Raw genomic sequence first — 24,679 nt, 5'->3', positions numbered from 1 at the left:
AGAAATTAGTCAGCAGAAGTGAGCAGAGACAACACCGCAGGATAATTCTATGAATTCTTGCAAAACTTCTGCTTGTCCCATTTCATATCCTCTCTAAGAACTAAAATAGGTCATCATATAGGGGAACCAGCCAGATTGTGTCATACACTTCATCACACTGTTATGTCAAGTAGATAGATAGAAGATAGATATTTAGTTATGATATATATATATATAGAGAGAGAGATATGTAGAGGTAGATAGATATAGGTATGAGATAGATAGATCTGAGAGATAGATATGAGATAGATAGATAGATATGAGAGATAGATAGATATGAGATAGATATGAAAAAGATAGATAGATAAATAAATAGATAGATAGATAGATAGATATGTGGCGGCCACTGGGTATTGGTAGACATACCTTGTTCACTTTGTGACGCCAGGACACAGTTTATCTGATCCATGGTCCGAAGGTGGGAAGAAGTCTTCCTGGGCCAGACACAATGAGCCATTAAACACACCGACATCAGGTTACGGTCAACTGCCTTTACTGAGCTTGTGACGTTGGTAAAACACAAACAGCTGGCTTTAGTGTTAAAGTGCAGCGTACCCATTGCGGGTCTTGTTGCGGTTCTGAGACTTGTGGTGCTTTTCACCAAACGGGATAGTAGAATTTGTGATTCTGGTAGCGAGGGTCCTTCCAAGGCACTGTAGACTATTCTGCAGGGGCATGAATTGTCCCTGTGAGTGACACTTGTAGGATAACCAGTGGTAAACTTAAAACTGCAGTAGACCTCTCCTCAGAGCACATGACACACAGCACACCTGAGCTTAGCTGTTGCTCAGGAGCCACACTAGGGTGAACTAACTAACTCCTCCCCCACTACACTATACAGAGGGGACTTTTGGGGTCTCATTGGGTCACATGTGGTTCACTGCTCACATTTTAAAGACACAGCAATTTGGTGAACCAGGAGAGTTGTGGTGTCTGGGGTGTTGCAGTGATGTAAGTGCAGGGTCTGGTGGTATTAATCCTTAGTTGTCGTGACGCCAGGGTGAGGTTTCCTTAGTGTTAATGGTCCTACCGCCAACCGTCCCAGAAACGGCAGGGAAAATAACGGTCCACAGCAGACTTCATGAATAAACTAAGGAACTTTACTTGAGGATTTTATGCAACAGTCTTCATACATAACAGTCTCTTAAGAGGTAACCGGAATGCAAGTTGCTCACAGGTTTTGATGGGACTTTGAAGCAATGAGCTTTGATGCAGGCCACTGTGCTACTAATTATAATATTTTAGCTGGTAGTAGTCCCACAGGATTTGATAGATGGAGCTTTGTAACTCACAGTTTAGTGGCTGCAGGTTCTTAGGCTTTGGCCTAGTTGAATTGGGATTTCTGCTGGGATGTGCTTCTTTAGTGTCCAGGTCTCAAGAGCAGGAACAAAGAAAGTGAATTTAGTGATTACAGCTCTTCATATAATAAGGGGCTGGACTAAGCTCATTGGTCAGCAAACCTGTAAGTCCTGAACCCAGTGAACTCTGGATACATCACATGACCCTGGAAGGTCCTTGAACAATAGTACAACCATAATTATAATCGCATGACCTGCTAAGGTCCTATACACTTATAATACCTATGTATATACATTAAATAATACAAAATTTATATGAGGCGACCAGGGTTAAGCCCTGCAGGAGAGCCCTATGGGAATGAAGGGACTCTGTCTGAGGGGACTTTAGACAGGGACAGGACCAGGTCCTGTACCGGGACACCACAGTAACATGTTAAACATACATACATGGAACTATAGCAAAATTAATTTAGGAAAAATATATTATTTACACTATGCACATAATTAATATGACAGTAGGAATCTAGTTGGCCCAACACCTAGTGCTGTCAGGCTGCCCGAGACAGTCCAAAGCCACAGGGCAGCCACTTGAGCTGGGACACCACAGATAGATAGATAGATAGATAGATAGATAGATAGAAATTTATGAGATAGATAGATATGAGATAGATAGATAGATAGATAGATAGATAGATAGATATGAGATAGATAGATATGAGATAGATAGATAGATAAGAGATAGATAGATAGATAGATATGAGATAGATAGATATGAGATAGATAGATAGATAGATAGATAGATAGATAAGAGATAGATAGATAGATAGATATAAGATAGATAGATATGAGATAGATAGATTTAAAAAAAATCCAAGAAGTCCGCAGCACACAAAAAATTCAGTGCAAAAATTTAAAAAAGTATTTATTCCATATCCCGTGCACAAAAGGATGCTACATTTCGGCATTTTCAAGCATCTTAAATAGACCCAGTAATTAACAAGAGTCAATGAAAATAGATATCATAAATAGTGTACATGTAAAGATTATTCCGGCCACAGAATAATCATCAGTGTAATTAATCATGTGCAAAATGTGCTTCATATATCATATCAAAGTGTCACAGCGCCAATATTAACCCCTTAAGGACCAGGCCAATTTTCACTGTAGGACCAGAGCGTTTTTTGCACATCTGACCACTGTCACTTTAAGAATTAATATCTCTCAAACGCTTTTACCGAATATTCTGATTCTGAGATTGTTTTTTCGTGACATATTCTACTTTATTTTGGTGGTAAATTTTCATCGTTACTTGCATCCTTTTTTGGTGAAAAATTCCCAAATTTCATGAAAATTTTGAAAATGTAGCATTTTTCTAACTTTGAAGCTCTCTACTTGTAAGGAAAATTTATATTCCAAATAAATTTTATTTTTATTCACAAATACAATATGTCTATTTTATGTTGGCATCATAAAATGGACATATTTTTACTTTTTGAAAAAATTAGAGGGCTTAAAAGTAGAGCAGCAATTTTCAAAAATTTCATGAAAATTGCAAAATCTGAAGGGACAGATGTTACAGAACTACAACTCCCAGCATGCCTGGGCAGTCTAGGCATGCTGATAGTTGTAGTTTGGGCACCACTGTAAGAGTGCTCCCCAAACTGTGACCCTCCAGATGTTGCAAAACTACAACTCCCAGCATGTCCAGACAGTCTGGGCATGCTGGGAGTTGCAGTTTGGCCTTCCTAGTGGTTGCCACAGTAAAGATCCCATTACTTTCACTTTCATCCCCCCCCCCCCCCATGTCGCTTCCCTACCTGAGCCAGGATCCAGCACTCTGCAGCGATGATCAGCTGTTCCCAGGCATCTTCTCCCCATGTTCCCTGCGACATCCAGGAGTGGGCAGAATGCGGGGTTGCCATGGCAACCCACTGTCCTGCTCTGCCATTGGTCAGAATCAGTTCTGACCAATGGCAGGGGATGGGAGGAGATCGCAGCACTGCGACCTCACTCCTACCTTGCAAGATGATCTGGGCTGTCACTGACAGGTCAGATTATCACTATTTTCCAGGCTGATCGGGTCACCAGAGACCCGATCAGCCCGGAATAGCAGACAATCGCATGTCTGAATTGACATGTGATTTTCTGCGATCGCCGACATGGGGGCGTTTGCCTCGGACGCCTGCTGAACGATTTCAGCAGGCGTCTAGTTTCGCAACCCGCCCGTTGCACGGCGGGATGCGAAATTCCCACGGACGTACTCATACGTGCCTGGTCCTTAAGACCCAGGGCTCAGGGAAGTACTCATACGTGCCTGGTCCTTAAGGGGTTAAAGAATTCCACCTTTGTTATTCCACATGTGCATAATTAAAACAAATTCATTGTTACGCCGAGCGCTCCGGGTTCCCGCTCCTCCCCGGAGCGCTCGCTTCACCTCCTCCGCTGCAGCGCCCCGGTCACGTCCTCTGACCCGGGGCGCTGCGATCCTGCTGCTAGCCGGGATGCGATTCGCGATGCGGGTAGCGCCCGCTCGCGATGCGCACCCCGGCTCTCCTACCTGACTCGCTCCCCGTCTGTTCTGTCCCGGCGCGCGCGGCCCCGCTCCCTAGGGCGCGCGCGCGCCGGGTCTCTGCGATTTAAAGGGCCACTGCGCCGCTGATTGGCGCAGTGGTTCCAATTAGAGTTATCACCTGTGCACTCCCTATATTACCTCACTTCCCTTGCACTCCCTTGCCGGATCTTGTTGCCTTAGTGCCAGTGAAAGCGTTCCCTGTGTGTCCCTTGCCAGTGTTTCCAGACCTTCTGCCGTTGCCCCTGACTACGATCCTTGCTGCCTGCCCCGACCTTCTGCTACGTCCGACCTTGCTTCTGCCTACTCCCTTGTACCGCGCCTATCTTCAGCAGCCAGAGAGGTGAGCCGTTGCTAGTGGATACGACCTGGTCACTACCGCCGCAGCAAGACCATCCCGCTTTGCGGCGGGCTCTGGTGAAAACCAGTAGTGGCTTAGAACCGGTCCACTAGCACGGTCCACGCCAATCCCTCTCTGGCACAGAGGGTCCACTACCTGCCAGCCGGCATCGTGACAGTAGATCCGGCCATGGATCCCGCTGAAGTTCCTCTGCCAGTTGTCGCTGACCTCACCACGGTGGTCGCCCAGCAGTCACAACAGATTGCGCAACAAGGCCAACAGCTGTCTCAACTGACCGTTATGCTACAACAGTTGCTACCACAGCTTCAGCAGTCATCTCCTCCGCCAGCTCCTGCACCTCCTCCGCAGCGAGTGGCCGCTCCTGGGATACGCTTATCCTTGCCGGATAAGTTTGATGGGGACTCTAAGTTTTGCCGTGGCTTCCTTTCCCAATGTTCCCTGCATCTGGAGATGATGTCGGACCTGTTTCCCACTGAAAGGTCTAAGGTGGCTTTCGTAGTCAGTCTTCTGTCCGGAAAAGCCCTGTCATGGGCCACACCGCTCTGGGACCGCAATGACCCCGTCACTGCCTCAGTACACTCCTTCTTCTCGGAAATCCGAAGTGTCTTTGAGGAACCTGCCCGAGCCTCTTCTGCTGAGACTGCCCTGTTGAACCTGGTCCAGGGTAATTCTTCCGTTGGCGAGTATGCCGTACAATTCCGTACACTTGCTTCAGAATTGTCCTGGAATAATGAGGCCCTCTGCGCGACCTTCAAAAAAGGCCTATCCAGCAACATTAAAGATGTTCTGGCCGCACGAGAAATTCCTGCTAATCTACATGAACTTATTCACCTAGCCACTCGCATTGACATGCGTTTTTCTGAAAGGCGTCAGGAACTCCGCCAAGATATGGACTCTGTTCGCACGAGGCGTTTCGTCTCCTCGGCTCCTCTCTCCTCTGGTCCCCTGCAATCTGTTCCTGTGCCTCCCGCCGTGGAGGCTATGCAGGTCGACCGGTCTCGCCTGACACCTCAAGAGAGGACACGACGCCGTATGGAGAACCTCTGCCTGTACTGTGCTAGTACCGAACACTTCCTGAGGGATTGTCCTATCCGTCCTCCCCGCCTGGAAAGACGTACGCTGACTCCGCACAAAGGTGAGACAGTCCTTGATGTCTACTCTGCTTCTCCACGTCTTACTGTGCCTGTGCGGATGTCTGCTTCTGCCTTCTCCTTCTCTACAGTGGCCTTCTTGGACTCTGGTTCTGCAGGAAATTTTATTTTGGCCTCTCTCGTCAACAGGTTCAACATCCCAGTGACCAGTCTCGCCAGACCCCTCTACATCAATTGTGTAAATAATGAAAGATTGGACTGTACCATACGTTTCCGCACGGAGCCCCTTCTTATGAGCATCGGATCTCATCATGAGAGGATTGAACTTTTGGTCCTCCCCAATTGCACCTCGGAGATTCTCCTTGGACTTCCCTGGCTTCAACTTCATTCCCCAACCCTGGATTGGTCCACTGGGGAGATCAAGAGTTGGGGGTCCTCTTGTTCCAAGAACTGTCTAAAACCGCTTCCCAGTAACCCTTGCCGTAACTCTGTGGTTCCTCCAGTAACCGGTCTCCCCAAGGCCTATATGGACTTCGCGGATGTTTTCTGCAAAAAACAAGCTGAGACTCTACCTCCTCACAGGCCTTATGATTGCCCTATCGACCTCCTCCCGGGTACTACTCCACCCCGGGGCAGAATTTATCCTCTCTCTGCCCCAGAGACTCTTGCCATGTCCGAATACGTCCAGGAGAATCTAAAAAGGGGCTTTATCCGTAAATCCTCCTCTCCTGCCGGAGCCGGATTTTTCTTTGTCTCCAAAAAAGATGGCTCCCTACGTCCTTGCATTGACTACCGCGGTCTTAATAAAATCACGGTTAAGAACCGCTACCCCTTACCCCTCATCTCTGAACTCTTTGATCGCCTCCAAGGTGCCCACATCTTCACTAAATTGGACTTAAGAGGCGCCTATAACCTCATCCGCATCAGAGAGGGGGACGAGTGGAAAACGGCATTTAACACCAGAGATGGACACTTTGAGTATCTGGTCATGCCCTTTGGACTGTGCAATGCCCCTGCCGTCTTCCAAGACTTTGTCAATGAAATTTTTCGTGATCTATTATACTCCTGTGTTGTGGTATATCTGGACGATATCCTAATTTTTTCTGCCAATCTAGAGGAACACCGCCGGCATGTCCGTATGGTTCTTCAGAGACTTCGTGACAACCAACTCTATGCCAAAATTGAGAAATGTCTGTTTGAATGCCAATCTCTTCCTTTTCTAGGATATTTGGTCTCTGGCCAGGGACTACAGATGGATCCAGACAAACTCTCTGCCGTCTTAAATTGGCCACGCCCCTCCGGACTCCGTGCTATCCAACGCTTTTTGGGGTTCGCCAATTATTACAGGCAATTTATTCCACATTTTTCTACCATTGTGGCTCCTATCGTGGCTTTAACCAAGAAAAATGCTGATCCCAAGTCCTGGCCTCCTCAAGCAGAAGACTCCTTTAAACAACTCAAGTCTGCCTTTTCTTCGGCTCCCGTGCTCTCCAGACCTGACCCTTCCAAACCCTTCCTATTGGAGGTTGATGCCTCCTCAGTAGGAGCTGGAGCTGTTCTTCTACAAAAAAATCCTTCCGGGCATGCTGTCACTTGTGGTTTTTTCTCTAGGACCTTCTCTCCAGCGGAGAGGAACTACTCCATCGGGGATCGAGAACTTCTAGCCATTAAATTAGCACTTGAGGAATGGAGGCATCTGCTGGAGGGATCAAGATTTCCTGTTATTATCTACACCGACCACAAGAACCTCTCCTACCTCCAGTCGGCCCAACGGCTGAATCCTCGCCAGGCCCGGTGGTCTCTGTTCTTTGCCCGATTTAATTTTGAGATTCACTTTCGTCCTGCCGATAAGAACATTAGAGCCGATGCTCTCTCTCGTTCCTCGGATGCCTCAGAAGTTGATCTCCCTCCGCAACACATCATTCCACCTGACTGCCTGATCTCCACTTCTCCTGCCTCCATCAGACAGACTCCTCCAGGAAAGACCTTTGTTTCTCCACGCCAACGCCTCGGAATCCTCAAATGGGGTCACTCCTCCCATCTCGCAGGTCATGCGGGCATCAAGAAATCTGTGCAACTCATCTCCCGCTTCTATTGGTGGCCAACTCTGGAGACGGATGTTGGGGACTTTGTGCGAGCCTGCACTATCTGTGCCCGGGATAAGACTCCTCGCCAGAAGCCCGCTGGTTTTCTTCATCCTCTGCCTGTCCCCGAACAACCTTGGTCTCTGATTGGTATGGATTTTATTACTGATTTACCCCCTTCCCGTGGCAACACCGTTATTTGGGTGGTCGTTGATCGATTCTCCAAAATGGCACATTTCATTCCTCTTCCTGGTCTTCCTTCTGCGCCTCAGTTGGCTAAACAATTTTTTGTACACATTTTTCGTCTTCACGGGTTGCCTACGCAGATTGTCTCGGATAGAGGGGTCCAATTCGTGTCTAAATTCTGGAGAGCTCTCTGTAAACAACTCAAGATTAAATTAAATTTTTCCTCTGCATATCATCCCCAGTCCAATGGACAAGTAGAAAGAATTAACCAGATCCTGGGTGATTATTTGCGACATTTTGTTTCCTCCCGCCAGGATGACTGGGCAGATCTCCTTCCATGGGCCGAATTCTCGTATAACTTCAGGGTCTCTGAATCTTCCTCCAAATCCCCATTTTTCGTGGTGTACGGCCGTCACCCTCTTCCCCCCCTCCCTACCCCCTTGCCCTCTGGTCTGCCCGCTGTGGATGAAATTTCTCGTGACCTTTCCATTATATGGAGAGAGACCCAAAATTCTCTCTTACAGGCTTCTTCACGCATGAAGAGGTTCGCGGATAAGAAAAGAAGAGCTCCCCCCGTTTTTTCCCCTGGAGACAAGGTATGGCTCTCCGCTAAATATGTCCGCTTCCGTGTCCCTAGCTACAAGTTGGGACCACGCTATCTTGGTCCTTTCAAAATTCTGTGTCAAATTAATCCTGTCTCTTATAAACTTCTTCTTCCTCCTTCTCTTCGTATCCCTAATGCCTTTCACGTCTCTCTTCTCAAACCACTCATCCTCAACCGTTTTTCTCCCAAATCTGTTCCTCCCACTCCTGTTTCCGGCTCCTCGGACGTCTTCTCGGTCAAGGAGATTTTGGCTGCCAAAAAGGTCAGAGGAAAAAATTTTTTTTTAGTAGACTGGGAGGGTTGTGGTCCTGAAGAGAGATCCTGGGAACCTGAGGACAACATCCTTGACAAAAGTCTGCTCCTCAGGTTCTCAGGCTCCAAGAAGAGGGGGAGACCCAAGGGGGGGGGTACTGTTACGCCGAGCGCTCCGGGTTCCCGCTCCTCCCCGGAGCGCTCGCTTCACCTCCTCCGCTGCAGCGCCCCGGTCACGTCCTCTGACCCGGGGCGCTGCGATCCTGCTGCTAGCCGGGATGCGATTCGCGATGCGGGTAGCGCCCGCTCGCGATGCGCACCCCGGCTCTCCTACCTGACTCGCTCCCCGTCTGTTCTGTCCCGGCGCGCGCGGCCCCGCTCCCTAGGGCGCGCGCGCGCCGGGTCTCTGCGATTTAAAGGGCCACTGCGCCGCTGATTGGCGCAGTGGTTCCAATTAGAGTTATCACCTGTGCACTCCCTATATTACCTCACTTCCCTTGCACTCCCTTGCCGGATCTTGTTGCCTTAGTGCCAGTGAAAGCGTTCCCTGTGTGTCCCTTGCCAGTGTTTCCAGACCTTCTGCCGTTGCCCCTGACTACGATCCTTGCTGCCTGCCCCGACCTTCTGCTACGTCCGACCTTGCTTCTGCCTACTCCCTTGTACCGCGCCTATCTTCAGCAGCCAGAGAGGTGAGCCGTTGCTAGTGGATACGACCTGGTCACTACCGCCGCAGCAAGACCATCCCGCTTTGCGGCGGGCTCTGGTGAAAACCAGTAGTGGCTTAGAACCGGTCCACTAGCACGGTCCACGCCAATCCCTCTCTGGCACAGAGGGTCCACTACCTGCCAGCCGGCATCGTGACATTCATTAATGGAGGGAGGCATTGCACTCACCGGCGTTGTATACAGTAAACATTCAATACACGTGTCTCTCCATGCTGGAGTGGTTAGTTTTCAGTTCGCCACCGGACACCGCTTGTGCCGGAAGTGAGAGTCCCGTCTTCCAACAGACAAACAGCATTCCCGTGACCATGGCAGCAACATTGTTTCATTCTTGTGCATGCGTGCACGTGCACATCAATACAGGACAATAATCGCCATCTTACTTGTGGGTATCAACGCGTTCGTATGCATATAGAGCCCATATTAAGTCAACAATGTGCGGCTGCTTATTCCGTGGAACATGATGCAAATCGCGCCACGATCAACGTACCGGAGTGTATGGAGCCACCATATCCACCAATATGGCGACACAGTTAATCCCCCACTCTACAAATCAGCCCGCATTGATGCTCACACAATAGGGTTCCGGACTAGTACCTCTAGCAATATCATGAACATGATTACAAATTGAATATTAAAACCTTAGTCAGCAGGTAATGGATAATTGACCTCAAACGCCTTAAAAAATGGTGAAGTGCAAACGCAGCCCCTTTCCACAGATCTATAAAAATAAAATGAAATAAGGGTTAAAATCATGAATAAACAAATAAATGCAAGTCATCAGAAACTCCCAATTTCAAATAATACAACCAAAACACTAAGATCTTATAGGGATGATGCTATATAGACATATGGGGGGATGTTGGCTTTAACATACCTAATCTATAAATACACTGTAGTTTGCGTTTCATTAACAATAAAATTCTATTTCCTCCTCTCTTGGGTTGGGGTACGTGATCAATGATCATGAATTTCAAGTCTTTTCTTTGTGGTTAGCCTCAGTGAAGTGCTTCGATACAAGTCTAAACGTTTTTTCCGAATGGTGTATCTATGTTGGTTCTGTCTATTCTTGACATCAAGACTAGTCTCCCCAACATAGAGCATCTTGTCTAGGGCCCTTTCTCTTTTGTCATCAGTATCTACTATTCTGTCAATTCTCAGCATTTGGCTGTAAGGTAGAGAGTGAATCATTGCCCTTGGATGGCAGCTATCAAATCTTAGCAAATTATTACAATCCGTGGGTTTACTATATAAATACGTAGTAAGGTGATTGTCAGCCACACTGATGGACACATCCAAAAAATGTAGAGTTTCATGTGAGTATGTGAGGGTGAAGCTAATGCCATCCACCATATTATTAAGAAATAGATGAAAATCATTAAGCTGTTCCACAGATCCAGTCCAGAGGAGGAAGACGTCATGGATTCTCACGGTTCTTATGTATTTTGAGCAGTAGATACAATACCGGTGTTACCTGAAAGTCAATAATCAGGTATCTTTGAAGTTTCTCATCAATAATACCATTGGTTCATCCCTCTTCTACAATATCTCTAATACGAGCCTCTATAGCTTTTCTTGGTTCTTTAGACAGTTGTTGGTATACAGTAACATCACTCAATTGTCTCATTGCTTCCGCAATGTACTGCCCTTTGTCCATGACCCCAACTGCGCCCCCCTTGTCGACAGGTTTAATTACAAGGTTGTGGTCATGGGCAATCTGGTCAAGGGCCTGTATTTCACTGGAGGTCATATTAGGATGTTTAAACCTACTGCTTTTTTCCCATTAATTTTCAATATCACATCTAACAAACTCTGCAAAAGTATTAATGGCATGCGATTCAATAGGTGGTTGAAAGTCACTCACAAGTTTTAAGTCAAAATCATTAAAGCTATAGGTATAAGTATATGTTTAAGAGGAAAAGGTATATCAGTATTCACAGAAGGACCCTCGATATTGCGATGTTGATCAAACCAGAGTCTAAGTTTCAATTTAGTATAATCTATCTCCAATTGGCACCAGTCCATTTTTGAACTGGGGCAAAACCCCAGTCCTTTAGACAACAGTCCCAATTGGGCTTCAGTTAAATCATGTGATGATATATTTACCACAGAGTGAGAAATCAAATCCTCCTGTTGGTCTTCTTGGTGTTCTGGCTGCGATTCCCCTTTTGGCTCCTTGTTTTTATATCTCCGTCTGTGTTTCCGTTCACCTCTCCTGTATCGTTTACTGTACTTCTGCCCACACCTAAAAAAGAACATTAGTGGACACATCTGCTCCCTCTTGATTTATGGAAGTCTTAGGAGAAACTGACGTCATCTCAGGACTCTTAAATCTCCGTTGTCTCATGGGATACAAAGAAGTATTATTCCACTGATACACTTTCATAGATGAATAATCAGTAAAGTCTCTAAACCATTTGTGCCTTTTCATTTCTTCTTGTTCAATTCTAATCTTAGCCCAAAAATGTTTTTGTTTCTCAAATAATTTCTCACTATGTCTCTCACATTTTTCAGAGCTGTTTCCAGCTCAGATACCTTCTTGTTGGTGTTACCATAGTCTCTTTCTAAAAACTCCAACTGCAACAATATAAGATCCAGAGAGTACTTATTGGTAATTTGTTCAAACTGAACTCTATATTCCACATCGCTCACGTATGCGTTATCTTTGGGCTGTATTCTCATCCCCCGTGGGATTCTACTGGATTTGTGATATTCCCTCATAGTGGTTAAATGTAATTGTAACAATAGCAATTTCTTCGTCTCCGACTCCGATAATTTCTTTGAAGATCAATAGCAGAGCGAATATACAAAAAAGCTGCATCCCCAGTAACAGTCCCCAGTATTCTATTTGCACCATTATCAGTATAGGAAAAAACTCTGGAATTGGAGATATGCGTACCAGAGACAGAAGCTTGTGCAGACATCTCAGTTCCATTGTAGCGTAGGTGCTCACTCACAGACCAATCCAAAAATACCAAGAAGAACAGCACAACTACTTAGAGATGAAAAAGAAAAACAGTAGTGCTTGCAGAGGATCAGAGCTCCAGAAAGTTAAACAGATTTGTAAATTACTTCTATTAAAAAAATCTTAATCCTTTCAGTACTTATGAGCTTCTGAAGTTAAGGTTGTTCTTTTCTGTCTAAATCCTCTCTGATGACACCTGTCTCAGGAAACGCCCAGTTTAGAAGAGGTTTGCTATGGGGATTTGCTTCTAAACTGGGCGTTTCCCGAGACAGGTGTCATCCCCCCATATGTCTAAAACATCCCCCCATATGTCTATATAGCATCATCCCTATAAGATCTTAGTGTTTTGGTTGTTTTATTCGAAATTGGGAGTTTCTGATGACTTGCATTTATTGGTTTGTTCATGATTTTAACCCTTATTTCATTTTATTTTTATAGATCTGTGGAAAGGGGCTGCGTTTGCACTTCACCATTTTTTATGGCGTTTTTGGTCAATTATCCATTACCTGCTGACTAAGGTTTTAATATTCAATTTGTAATCATGTTCATGATATTGCATTGTAATATCGCTAGAGGTACTAGTCCGGAACCCTATTGTGTGAGAAGCGATTTGGGCTGATTTGTAGAGTGGGGGAGTAACTGGGTCGCCATATTGGTGGATATGGTGGCTCCATACACTCCGGTACGTTGATCGAGGTGCGATTTGCGTCGTGTTTGAGGGAATAAGCGGCCGCACATTGTTGACTTAATATGGGCTCTATATGCATACGGACGCGTTGATACCCACAAGTAAGATGGCGATTATTGCCATGAATTTATGTGTACGCCGGTGAGTGCAACACTCCCCTCCGTTGATGAATTTGTTTTTAATTATGCACATGTGGAATAACAAAGGTGGAATTCTTTAATATTGGCACTATGACACTTTGTTATGATATATGAAGCACATTTTGCACATGATTAATTACATTGATGATTATTCTGTGGTCAGAATAATCTGTACATGTACACTATTTATGATATCTATTTCCATTGACACTTGTTAATTACTGGGTCTATTTAAGACGACTGTGTAAGTCACTAAAACATGCTTGAAAATGACGGCGTGAGGCTGCCGAAACGTAGCATCCTTTTGTGCACTGGATATGGAATAAATACTTCATTCATTTTTGCACTGAATTTTTTGTGTGCTGCGGACTTCTTGGATTTTTTGTATTACCTTGATCCTCTCACCAGGGCTCTGATCCTCTGCGAGCACTACTGTCTTTCTTATTCATCTTTAAGTAGTTGTGCTGTTCTTCTTGGTATTTTTATATAGCTAGATAGATAGAAACCGATTACAGCCAGCCCTCATCTAGAAAGAAAATAAAAATCTTCCAGATGTAAAGTGAAACTACAAACTAGCTTCAACTAAAAATGAACATTAAACCATCTGAAGACGTTTATCGTGAAAGAAGAAGTGGAGAATTCCAAGAAATTGCACAATTGTTCATGGGGTCAATCACTGGATGACATGGGGCAAAATAATATATATATATATATATATATATATATATATATATATGTGTGTGTGTGTGTGTGTGTGTGTGTACATGCCATAGAGGCACACCAGGGCCCTTGGGGAGTGGGGCCCCAGCCCTAGATGGTCTCATTCCCCAGTTATGTTGGATAGGGAGAACCTGTATAGTTTATACACCATGGTGAGAAGTAAATAACTTTACTAATTTCCACATAAAGTAGAAAGAATAAAGCAAGTTATATGCATGGAAAGCATTAGTCATGTCTTCATGGTAGGTCATTCTCCATGAAAAATAAATGTAATGGTTAATGCCATGCTACTATCTATATATCTCATATCTATCTCATATCTTTCTCATATCTATCTCATATCTATCACATATCTATCAATCACATATCTATCTATCTATCGATCTATCTCATATCTATCTATATATCTCATATATATCTATCTATCTATCACAAAACCATCTATATATCTCATATCTATCTCATATCTTTCTCATATCTATCACATATCTATCACATATCTATCAATCACATATCTATCTATCTATCGATCTATCTCATATCTATCTATATATCTCATATATTTCTATCTATCACATATCCATCTATATATCTCCTATCTATCTATCTCATATCTATCTATCTATCTCATATCTATCTATCTCGTATCTATCCATCTCATATCTATCTCATATCCATCTATATATCTCATATCTATCTATCTCATATCTATCTCATATATATCTATCTCATATCTATCTATTTCATATCTATCTGTCTATCTATCTCATATCTATCTATCTATCTCATATCTATCTATCTATCTCATATCCATCTATCTATCTATCTTATATCTATCTATCTATCTCATATCTATCTCATATCCATCTATCTATCTAGTTATCTCATATCTATCTATCTCATATCTATTTATCTATCTATTTCATATATATCTGTCTATCTATCTATCTATCTATCTATTTCATATCTATCTATCTATCTATCTTATATCTATCTCATATTTATCTATCTATCTAGCAGTAGAAAAAGAACAGCACAACCAAAAAATAGGAGAATTCCGTAGGGAGGTGCACACAGCTCCTGGATCCTTGGTTAGGGGATCATCTTTTAAACAGTACAAAAAATCTTGTCAATAGCACCAAAGTTCATGAAAAAAAAGGGTGTTTATTCCATAAAAGGTGTCAATACAGCAGCGACGTTTCAGTCAGCTCAACCTGACCTTTCTCAAGCATCACACAACCAGTGCTAACCATATCTTTATACCAATTACTTTCCATGTCAGTGTCTCCCCCTGTACAAAGTGCCCCACCAATTACAAACGGTACCAAACAATGTGCAAAATCAATCAATATATAAAGTGCAAATGCAGAGTGTAAACATTTCAAAATATACATAAACATAAAGTGCAAATCCAAAAAAGTGCAAAATACATCATCAAAACATTTTACAGAGTAAAGTGCAACAAATACATTAAGATAAACACTAATTGTGTTTAATTAATAAGGTGACACACATGTGTAGTTAAAAAGGTGGGGGAACACTCACCGGATGACAAGTCGATCAGTGTTATTACAGTATTAGGCATCAGGAAGTGCGTACAGCGCCTGCGCGCCTCGTTCTCAGAGGGTCTCATGTGGCTAATAGATCTAGGCCAATCAGAGGATGGCGTCTAGGCACCCAAGGCAACGCGCAGCGTATTGATGCGCATGCGTACATCCCCATGAGCGAACCTGCGCCATCTTGAATAAGGGAAGCCAGCCAACACATGTAACCAAAAGAACAAAAAACAAAGAAAAGAAAATATAATGTAACAACTTATAGTAAGGTCTCAACGGGGCCCTCAAGTAGGTATACAGGGTCCCTGTCCCCTACAGCCGCCAGACCATTCAAACTTATGTGGCCGGAACACTCTCACGCATCAACGCCTTCCGAATCCTGGAGTCCAGTAACGCGTATGGTGCACGATGTGGATGTACGGTCACAGCACACAGTTTTGCCGGCCACCCAAGGACCTTCTCCGTCCATAAACTTCATACGGGGTCAAACACTCAGGGACAGTGGGACCAACCGAGTGAAATTCCAAAAATGGAGGGATTTCTAACAAGGGACTGTTTACCATTGTGTTTTGTGTGAAACTAACTTGATTTATAACCTGAAAACATTTTGTACAGTTCAACACTTTTATGAATAAAATATTGAATGATTTTGTGATAGTTAATGTTAATATATTTTTTTTCTTTTTAACACATTTGCAATATTAGGTTTAAATCAATTTAACACCCAAGATGATAAACAAGGAGAATTGTTGTAATGTTTGTAAAATTATAACACATGAAAACTTTTGATTCATGGAAACATTTTTAAACAAACAAATCTAAACCATTTTGACTCACACAACTAATTTCTTTAGCTCGGAGTTTGTGCGACACAAAAAAACGTGCGACAGAAAAATAACCGACATGTGCGACAGAATAGTAAATAAGCCTGAAAAAAAGTGATATTGAAATCACTCCAGAATAAACACTCCACTCTTAGTAAATCAGGGCCACTGTGTATGTGGGGTATATAGAGATAGCTGTCTGGCCCGGCCCATAATGGAGGGCAGTAATACAGACACATGTCTAGTATCCCTATAATGGTGGACACCTCAGCAGCACATTGTCCACGGTTCCCTGTAGCAGCTCATACCTGTACATGGAGAACTTGTGGGGCACTTTGTACAGGGGGAGACACTGACATGGAAAGTCCTCGCACCCTCAGGGTCCCATGCTACTGACCAAGTTACCCAAGTGTCATATCCATGACTGCCATGTCTAATGAGAAGATGTGGTATTTCCCCTGGTCCTGTCAGGACCTCTTTGTGACACAGATGAGATGTATGACATAGACCGTATATGTGACCCTACAGATTTCCTATATTACACAATGAAAAAGGAAATGACACTAATCCTGCCCCGCGGTGGGAATCCACCTCAGATGGGGACAGCCCCCAGGACACAGTCCTCCTCTCAGCACAGAGCAGGACGCCTCAGGGACTGCAGCAGCATGAAGTGACCTGACAGAAGACACCCCAAGACCAAACAAACATCCACCATGGACAACAAACCCCTCCTGAGTGACCCCGAAAAATCCAACTACCAGTCTGTGGGGAAGGCCCTGAGAGAAGCGGAGAAGAAGTATATAAAGTGAGTGATCTATCTATCTACTATATGTATATCATATCTATCTTATATCTATCTATCTCATATCTATCTATCTACTATATCATATATTTCTTATATCTATCTATCTTTCTATCTCATATCTATCTATCTATCTATATATTTATCTCATATCTATCTATCTATCTATCTCCTATCTATCTATCCATCTCATATCTATCTCATATTTATCTTATCTATCTATCTCCTATCTATCTATCCATCTCATACCTATCTATCTAATATCTATCTATCTCATATCTATCTAATATTTATCTATCTATCTCATATCTATTTATCTCATATCTATCTAATATCTATCTAATATCTATCTATCTCATATCCATCTATCTATCTATCTATCCATCTCATATCTATCTCATATCTATCCATCTATCTATCTCATATCTATCCATCTATCGATCTCATATCTATCCATCTCACATTTATCTCATATCTATCTATCTATCTCATATCTATCTCATATCTATCTCATATCTATCCATGTCATATCTATCTCATATCTATCTATCCATCTCATATCTATCTATCTCATATCTATCTCATATCTATCTATCTATCTATCTATCTATCTATCTATCTATCTATCTATCTATCTATCTCATATCTATCCATGTCATATCTATCTCATATCTATCTATCCATCTCATATTTTTCTCATATCTATCTATCTATCTATCTATCTATCTATCTATCTATGCTTCCCTCTCACTCTTCTGAATGAGACCATTGTATCACTATAAGCCCCCGGCACATTACAGTAATGTCACTTCTCATTTTCTGGAGTTACAATACATCAGGACGTCACTGACATGTTTGTAGCAGAAGCTGAATGGAAATCTCTTGAGCAACACCACATCTGCGCCCTCCTCGCCCTATTCCTCCAGACTTCTCCTTTGCCATAGTATCTGTGTATTTGGGTTAGGGCTCCCCTTTACCTTGGAGGAGCACATGTGAAAATGATCTTCATGTGTAATAATCTATTAGACATCAGTGGTAATGACAGATACAGGCTGCCATAAAACAGCAACAGAATGGAGACTACTGCCCCCAATTGTAGGACATTTTACGCCCCATCCCTGAAAATGGAGAGAAAATAAGATCAAAAATATGGAGGCAATTGTGTCCAACTTCCTTATGGATGGTAGAAACAATGGACTCAGCCCTGAGTATGCCCCGTTGTCTTTGTCCAGGTAGAAGGCAGGGCTCAAGTCCTGCAGGAACGCATGGGAACGGAGTTCCTGCACTTTTTTTTTACATCAGGAACACTGTTCCCATTAGCCGCTAAGGATCAGCCACTAAGGGGTACTCCACTGAAAAAAAAAAATTTTTATCAACTGGTGCCAGAAACTTTTGTAAATTACTTCTATTAAAAAATCTTAACCCTTACAGTACTTATCAGCTGCTATATGTTCCACATGAAGTTTTTTTTCTTTTTGAATTTCCTTTCTGTATGACCACAGTGCCCTCTGCTGACACCTCTGTCCATTTTAGGAACTGTCCAGAGTTCCCACATCCCCATAGCAAACCTCTCCTGCTCTGGACACTTCCTGACATGGACAGAGGTGTCAGCAAAGAGCACTGTGGTTAGACAGAAAAGAAATTTAAAAAGAAAAGAACTTCCTGTGGAGCATACAGCAGCTGATAAGTACTGGAAGGATTTTTAATATAAGTAATTTACAAATCTCTTTAACTTTCTGGCACCAGTTCATTAAAAAAAAAATATATGTTTTCCAGCGGAGTACCCCTTTCAGTGGAAATCTTGGGTGAGTTCCTTGACCCCTGGTAGTAAGGGTAACAAGCTTCTGCCCTATAATGGGGCAATGTGATGGCATAGACCCACACCAAGATGGGGGCACTATCTGACATTGTTCTTCTTCCTTACAGAACACTAGACAACAGGAGGATGCTCTTGGCCGCCTTTTCCGCAGTTCTTGGCAACTTCTCGTTCGGTTATGGCCTGGTGTACCCATCACCCGTGCTGCCAGTTTTAGAAGGATATACTGATCCAGTTCTGCATATTACGGACGCAGAAAAGTCATGGTTTGGGGTAGATATATTTTGCCTTATTTGCATCTGTATGAGTCGATATTACTACTTGATGTCATTGAAGGCCTGATCTGCAATGCCACGTACGACCTGTGAACAGAGTGTGGCGCTGTCTTCTAATCCTGAGCATTGTTTTTATATTGTCGTTTCTCTTCCTGGCACAGTCCGTCTTCGCTCTCGGCTGCTGCTTCGGCGGGATTAGCTCGATGTTCCTGAATGACCGCCTTGGACGTAAACTCAGTATCATGTGCTCAGCTTTTCCGGCAGCCGTGGGTTTCCTACTTATGGGCAGCGCACAACATATCTCCATGCTACTTCTTGGCAGGATCCTCACGGGTGTGGCCGGAGGGATGACATCATCATCTATACCGGTAAGTGGATATGTCTCTAATGGTCCATTGGTCAAATTGGTTCTCAGCATTGACTTATCTTTAGAAAAAAATCGGATTGATAAAGCGGGAAGAGACGCAACCACAGCCATTTTAAAGGGGTACTCTGGTGGAAAAACATTTTTTTTTTAGGTCTTTATAAGTCAACTGGTGCCAGAAAGTTAAACAGATTTGTAAATGACTTCTATTAAAAAATCTTTACCCTTCCTGTACTTTTTAGCAGCTGTATGCTACCGAGGAAATTCTTTTCTTTTTGAATTTCTTTTTTGTCTTTTCCACAGCGCTCTCTGCTGACACCTCTGTCCGTGTCAGGAACTGTCCAGAGCAGCATACGTTTTTTATGGGAATTTTTCTCCTGATACGGGCATCAGGTGTCAGCAGAGAGCACTGTGGACAAGACAAAAAAGAAATTAAAAAAGAAAATAATTTCCTCTGTAGCATACAGCTGCTAAAAAGTACTGGAAGGGTAAAGATTTTTTTTTATAGAAGTAATTTACAAATCTGTTTAACTTTCTGGCACCAGTCTGGTGGCCTCCAAACTGTGGATATTTAGCTGTTGAAAAACTACAACTCCCAGCATGCCCGGACAGCCGTTGGCTGTCCGGGCATGCTGGGAGTTGTAGTTTTGCAACATCTGGAGGTCCGCCGTTTGGAGACCACTTCTATGGACTACTATAGGCCCATAATGTAATGGCACAGGAAGTAGCTAGGGTTCCGAATATGCCACCCTAAGAGGGTTTGAGCAAGCCGGGTCACATTGGACAGACTGGTTACTATGGATACAGAGCTGTCAGAAAACATTATAATAATAATATAATAATCACTTGTTATGGAAATAGCAGAAGGCCTCAAGGCCCTGGGCAAGGAACCAAGCTCCTTTATCATTCATTCCATGTCTTTTCCCTCATGGCATTGTCTTCTAAGGCAGGGTGACAGCTTGGCTTCCAATATGGACTCCCTAGTTGCTAACGGCAACAAGAGTTCTTGCTTAATATTAACTTGCTATCCTATTTAGGCTGGGTTTAGAAGACGGTAGTAAGACCACCACAGGGACCACCTGAGGGTTCTACTGAAATAGACTGAGACCAACTATGTAATGATATAGGACTGACCAAGGGGGGGACAGGAAGGATTCCTTGATGTCTTCTGGTGAAAGTAAGAGGAATAAAGAGACAGGAAGTGACGTTTCTGAAATCCCCTCTGACCAAGACCTATAAATAAAGATAAAAGGAACCGCGCGACCAAAATCACCGTCCGCCTGAGACAAGGGCTGACAAACTTGTCATGAATCTAGGAGCTGGCAAAAAAAAAAAAAAAAGTTAGGAGCCAGGATGCTGCACGCCATGTAATGTCATATGATCAGTCATTAGTGTCCTCTCATCTCCCCCTGTGTCACAGTCATTAGTGTCCTCTCATCTCCCCCTGTGTCACAGTCATTAGTGTCCTCTCATCTCCCCCTGTGTCATAATCATTAGTGTCCCCTCATCTCCCCCCTCTGTGTCATAGTCATTAGTGTCCCCTCATCTCTCCCTGTGTCACAGTCATTAGTGTCCCCTCATCTCCCCCTGTGTCACAGTCATTAGTGTCCTCTCATCTCCCCCTGTGTCATAATCATTAGTGTCCCCTCATCTCCCCCCTCTGTGTCATAGTCATTAGTTTCCCCTCTTCCCTGTGTCCCAGTCATTAGTGTCCCCTCATCTATCCCTGTGTCATAGTCATTAGTGTCCTCTCATCTCCCCGTGTCCCAGTCATTAGTGTCCCCTCATCTCTCCCTGTGTCACAGTCATTAGTGTCCCCTCGTCTCCCTGTGTGTCACAGCCATTGTTGTCCCCTCATCGCCCCGTGTCACAGTCATTAGTGTCCCCTCATCTCTCCCCTGTCACAGTCATTAGTGTCCCCTCATCTCTCCCTGTGTCACAGTCATTAGTGTCCCCTCGTCTCCCTGTGTGTCACAGCCATTGTTGTCCCCTCATCGCCCCGTGTCACAGTCATTAGTGTCCCCTCATCTCTCCCTGTGTCACAGTCATTAGTGTCCCCTCATCTCTCCCGGTGTCACAGTCATTAGTGTACCCTCATCTCCTGACTCTTTGTCACAGTCATTAGTGTCCACTCATCTCTCCGTGTCAGTCATTAGTGTCCCCTCATCTCCCCTGTGTCACAGCCATTAGTGTACCCTCATCTCATGTGTCAGTCATTAGTGTCCCCTCATCTCTCCCTGTGTCACAGCCATTAGTGTACCCTCATCTCATGTGTCAGTCATTAGTGTCCCCCTCATCTCCCCCTGTGTCCCAGTCATTAGTGTCCCCTCATCTCTCCCTGTGTCACAGTCATTAGTGTCCCCTCGTCTCCCTGTGTGTCACAGCCATTGTTGTCCCCTCATCGCCCCGTGTCACAGTCATTAGTGTCCCCTCATCTCTCCCCTGTCACAGTCATTAGTGTCCCCTCATCTCTCCCTGTGTCACAGTCATTAGTGTCCCCTCATCTCTCCCGGTGTCACAGTCATTAGTGTACCCTCATCTCCTGACTCTTTGTCACAGTCATTAGTGTCCACTCATCTCTCCGTGTCAGTCATTAGTGTCCCCTCATCTCCCCTGTGTCACAGCCATTAGTGTACCCTCATCTCATGTGTCAGTCATTAGTGTCCCCTCATCTCTCCCTGTGTCACAGCCATTAGTGTACCCTCATCTCATGTGTCAGTCATTAGTGTCCCCTCATCTCTCCCTGTGTCACAGTCATTAGTGTACCCTCATCTCTCCCTGTGTCAGTCATTAGTGTCCCCTCATCTCTCCCTGTGTCACAGTCAATAACTGTCCCCTCATCTCTCCCTGTGTCAGTCATTAGTGTCCCCTCATCTCTCCCTGTGTCAGTCATTAGTGTCCACTCATCTCTCCCTGTGTCACAGCCATTAGTGTCCCCTCATCTCTCCCTGTGTCACAGTCATTAGTGTCCCCTCATCTCTCCCTGTGTCACAGTCATTAGTGTGCCCTCATCTCATGTGTCAGTCATTAGTGTTCCCTAATCTCCCCGTGTCACAGTCATTACTGTCCCCTCATCTCCCCTGTGTCAGTCATTAATGTCCACTCATCTCTCCCTGTGTCACAGCCATTAGTCTCCCCTAATCTCCCCATGACACAGTCATTAGTGTCCCCTCATCTCCCGTGTCACAGCCATTAGTCTCCTCTCATCTCCCCCTGTGTCACAGTCATTAGTGTCCTCTCATCTCCCCCTGTGTCATAATCATTAGTGTCCCCTCATCTCCCCCCTCTGTGTCATAGTCATTAGTGTCCCCTCATCTCTCCCTGTGTCACAGTCATTAGTGTCCCCTCATCTCCCCCTGTGTCACAGTCATTAGTGTCCTCTCATCTCCCCCTGTGTCATAATCATTAGTGTCCCCTCATCTCCCCCCTCTGTGTCATAGTCATTAGTTTCCCCTCTTCCCTGTGTCCCAGTCATTAGTGTCCCCTCATCTATCCCTGTGTCATAGTCATTAGTGTCCTCTCATCTCCCCCTGTGTCCCAGTCATTAGTGTCCCCTCATCTCTCCCTGTGTCACAGTCATTAGTGTCCCCTCGTCTCCCTGTGTGTCACAGCCATTGTTGTCCCCTCATCGCCCCGTGTCACAGTCATTAGTGTCCCCTCATCTCTCCCCTGTAACAGTCATTAGTGTCCCCTCATCTCTCCCTGTGTCACAGTCATTAGTGTCCCCTCGTCTCCCTGTGTGTCACAGCCATTGTTGTCCCCTCATCGCCCCGTGTCACAGTCATTAGTGTCCCCTCATCTCTCCCTGTGTCACAGTCATTAGTGTCCCCTCATCTCTCCCAGTGTCACAGTCATTAGTGTACCCTCATCTCCTGACTCTTTGTCACAGTCATTAGTGTCCACTCATCTCTCCGTGTCAGTCATTAGTGTCCCCTCATCTCCCCTGTGTCACAGCCATTAGTGTACCCTCATCTCATGTGTCAGTCATTAGTGTCCCCTCATCTCTCCCTGTGTCACAGCCATTAGTGTACCCTCATCTCATGTGTCAGTCATTAGTGTCCCCTCATCTCTCCCTGTGTCACAGTCATTAGTGTACCCTCATCTCTCCCTGTGTCAGTCATTAGTGTCCCCTCATCTCTCCCTGTGTCACAGTCAATAACTGTCCCCTCATCTCTCCCTGTGTCAGTCATTAGTGTCCCCTCATCTCTCCCTGTGTCACAGTCAATAACTGTCCCCTCATCTCTCCCTGTGTCAGTCATTAGTGTCCCCTCATCTCTCCCTGTGTCAGTCATTAGTGTCCACTCATCTCTCCCTGTGTCACAGTCATTAGTGTCCCCTCATCTCTCCCTGTGTCACAGTCATTAGTGTCCCCTCATCTCTCCCTGTGTCACAGTCATTAGTGTGCCCTCATCTCATGTGTCAGTCATTAGTGTTCCCTAATCTCCCCGTGTCACAGTCATTACTGTCCCCTCATCTCCCCTGTGTCAGTCATTAATGTCCACTCATCTCTCCCTGTGTCACAGCCATTAATCTCCCCTAATCTCCCCATGACACAGTCATTAGTGTCCCCTCATCTCCCGTGTCACAGCCATTAGTCTCCCCTAATCTCCCCCTGTGTCACAGTCATTAGTGTCCCCCTCATCTCATGTGTCAGTCATAAGTGCCCCTTCATCTCTCCCTGTGTTATAGTCATTATTGTTTCCCATCTTCTCTCCCTGTGTCATCTTCTCTCCCTGTGTCACAGTAATTAGTGTCCCCTCATCTGTCTGTGTGTCACAGTAATTATAGTCCCCTCAACTCCTCCCTGTTCCCTGTGTTAGTTATTACTGCCCCCTCATCTCCCCTGTGCATCACAGTCAGGAGTGTCCTTTCATCTTAAAAAAAAAAAACACCAAAAACCCAACTGTATTACTTACCTCCACCTCCATTCCCAGGCTGATCCCCCATTCTGCCTCCAGTCTTCAGCAGTGAGGCTATGTTCTCCTGAGTACAGAGCATCACCACTGAGGCTGCTGATGGGTGGTCACCTGACACGTATCCGGTATCACCGGAGCACGGAACAGTGGATCAGTGCAGCAACGGAGGCGGAGGTAAGTAAAATAGTTTTTTTTTTTTTTTAAATGGACATTTCTTTGGCAAGCACTGACAAAAACCTAGGCACCACCACGACATTCTTAGTTGCCATGACGACCTGGCGACCGTGATTTGTCAAGCCCTGCTTTGCACTCCCATTCATGGTAAGGAAAATGCTGCATAAGATGTGGGGACCGTTACTTTTTGTCACCCTTGTAATTACATTTTATGGGAGATGTAAAGAAGCCTA

General features: G+C 44.6%; 1 protein-coding gene and 1 long non-coding RNA gene across 3 annotated transcripts in view; one reads left to right on the top strand and one right to left on the bottom strand.

Moving 5' to 3' along the window:
• SLC2A6 (solute carrier family 2 member 6) overlaps nucleotides 1-24,679 on the top strand; it is a 49,335-nt gene that overhangs the window by 13,147 nt on the left and 11,509 nt on the right. The window contains exons 1-3 of one of the 2 annotated variants that reach the window (XM_056539349.1): nucleotides 15,941-16,904; nucleotides 18,828-18,990; nucleotides 19,154-19,360. In XM_056539349.1, coding sequence (XP_056395324.1) covers nucleotides 16,813-16,904; nucleotides 18,828-18,990; nucleotides 19,154-19,360 — 462 coding nt within the window. In that variant the 5' untranslated portion in view covers nucleotides 15,941-16,812. Of the gene's footprint in view, nucleotides 1-15,940; nucleotides 16,905-18,827; nucleotides 18,991-19,153; nucleotides 19,361-24,679 lie in introns of those variants that run through there. The other variant, XM_056539348.1, reaches the window with a different exon arrangement.
• Nucleotides 19,226-24,329, bottom strand: LOC130291020 (uncharacterized). The gene is made up of 3 exons (XR_008847768.1): nucleotides 24,273-24,329; nucleotides 20,203-20,675; nucleotides 19,226-19,418 (listed from the first exon to the last, which is right to left on the bottom strand). It is a non-coding gene; the product is annotated as an uncharacterized LOC130291020 (long non-coding RNA).

This window comes from Hyla sarda, chromosome 9, assembly GCF_029499605.1.
Source record: "Hyla sarda isolate aHylSar1 chromosome 9, aHylSar1.hap1, whole genome shotgun sequence".
Lineage (NCBI taxonomy): Eukaryota > Metazoa > Chordata > Amphibia > Anura > Hylidae > Hyla > Hyla sarda.
Note: the sequence above shows the minus strand (reverse complement) of the source record. Positions and strands in the feature narration are given on the sequence as shown.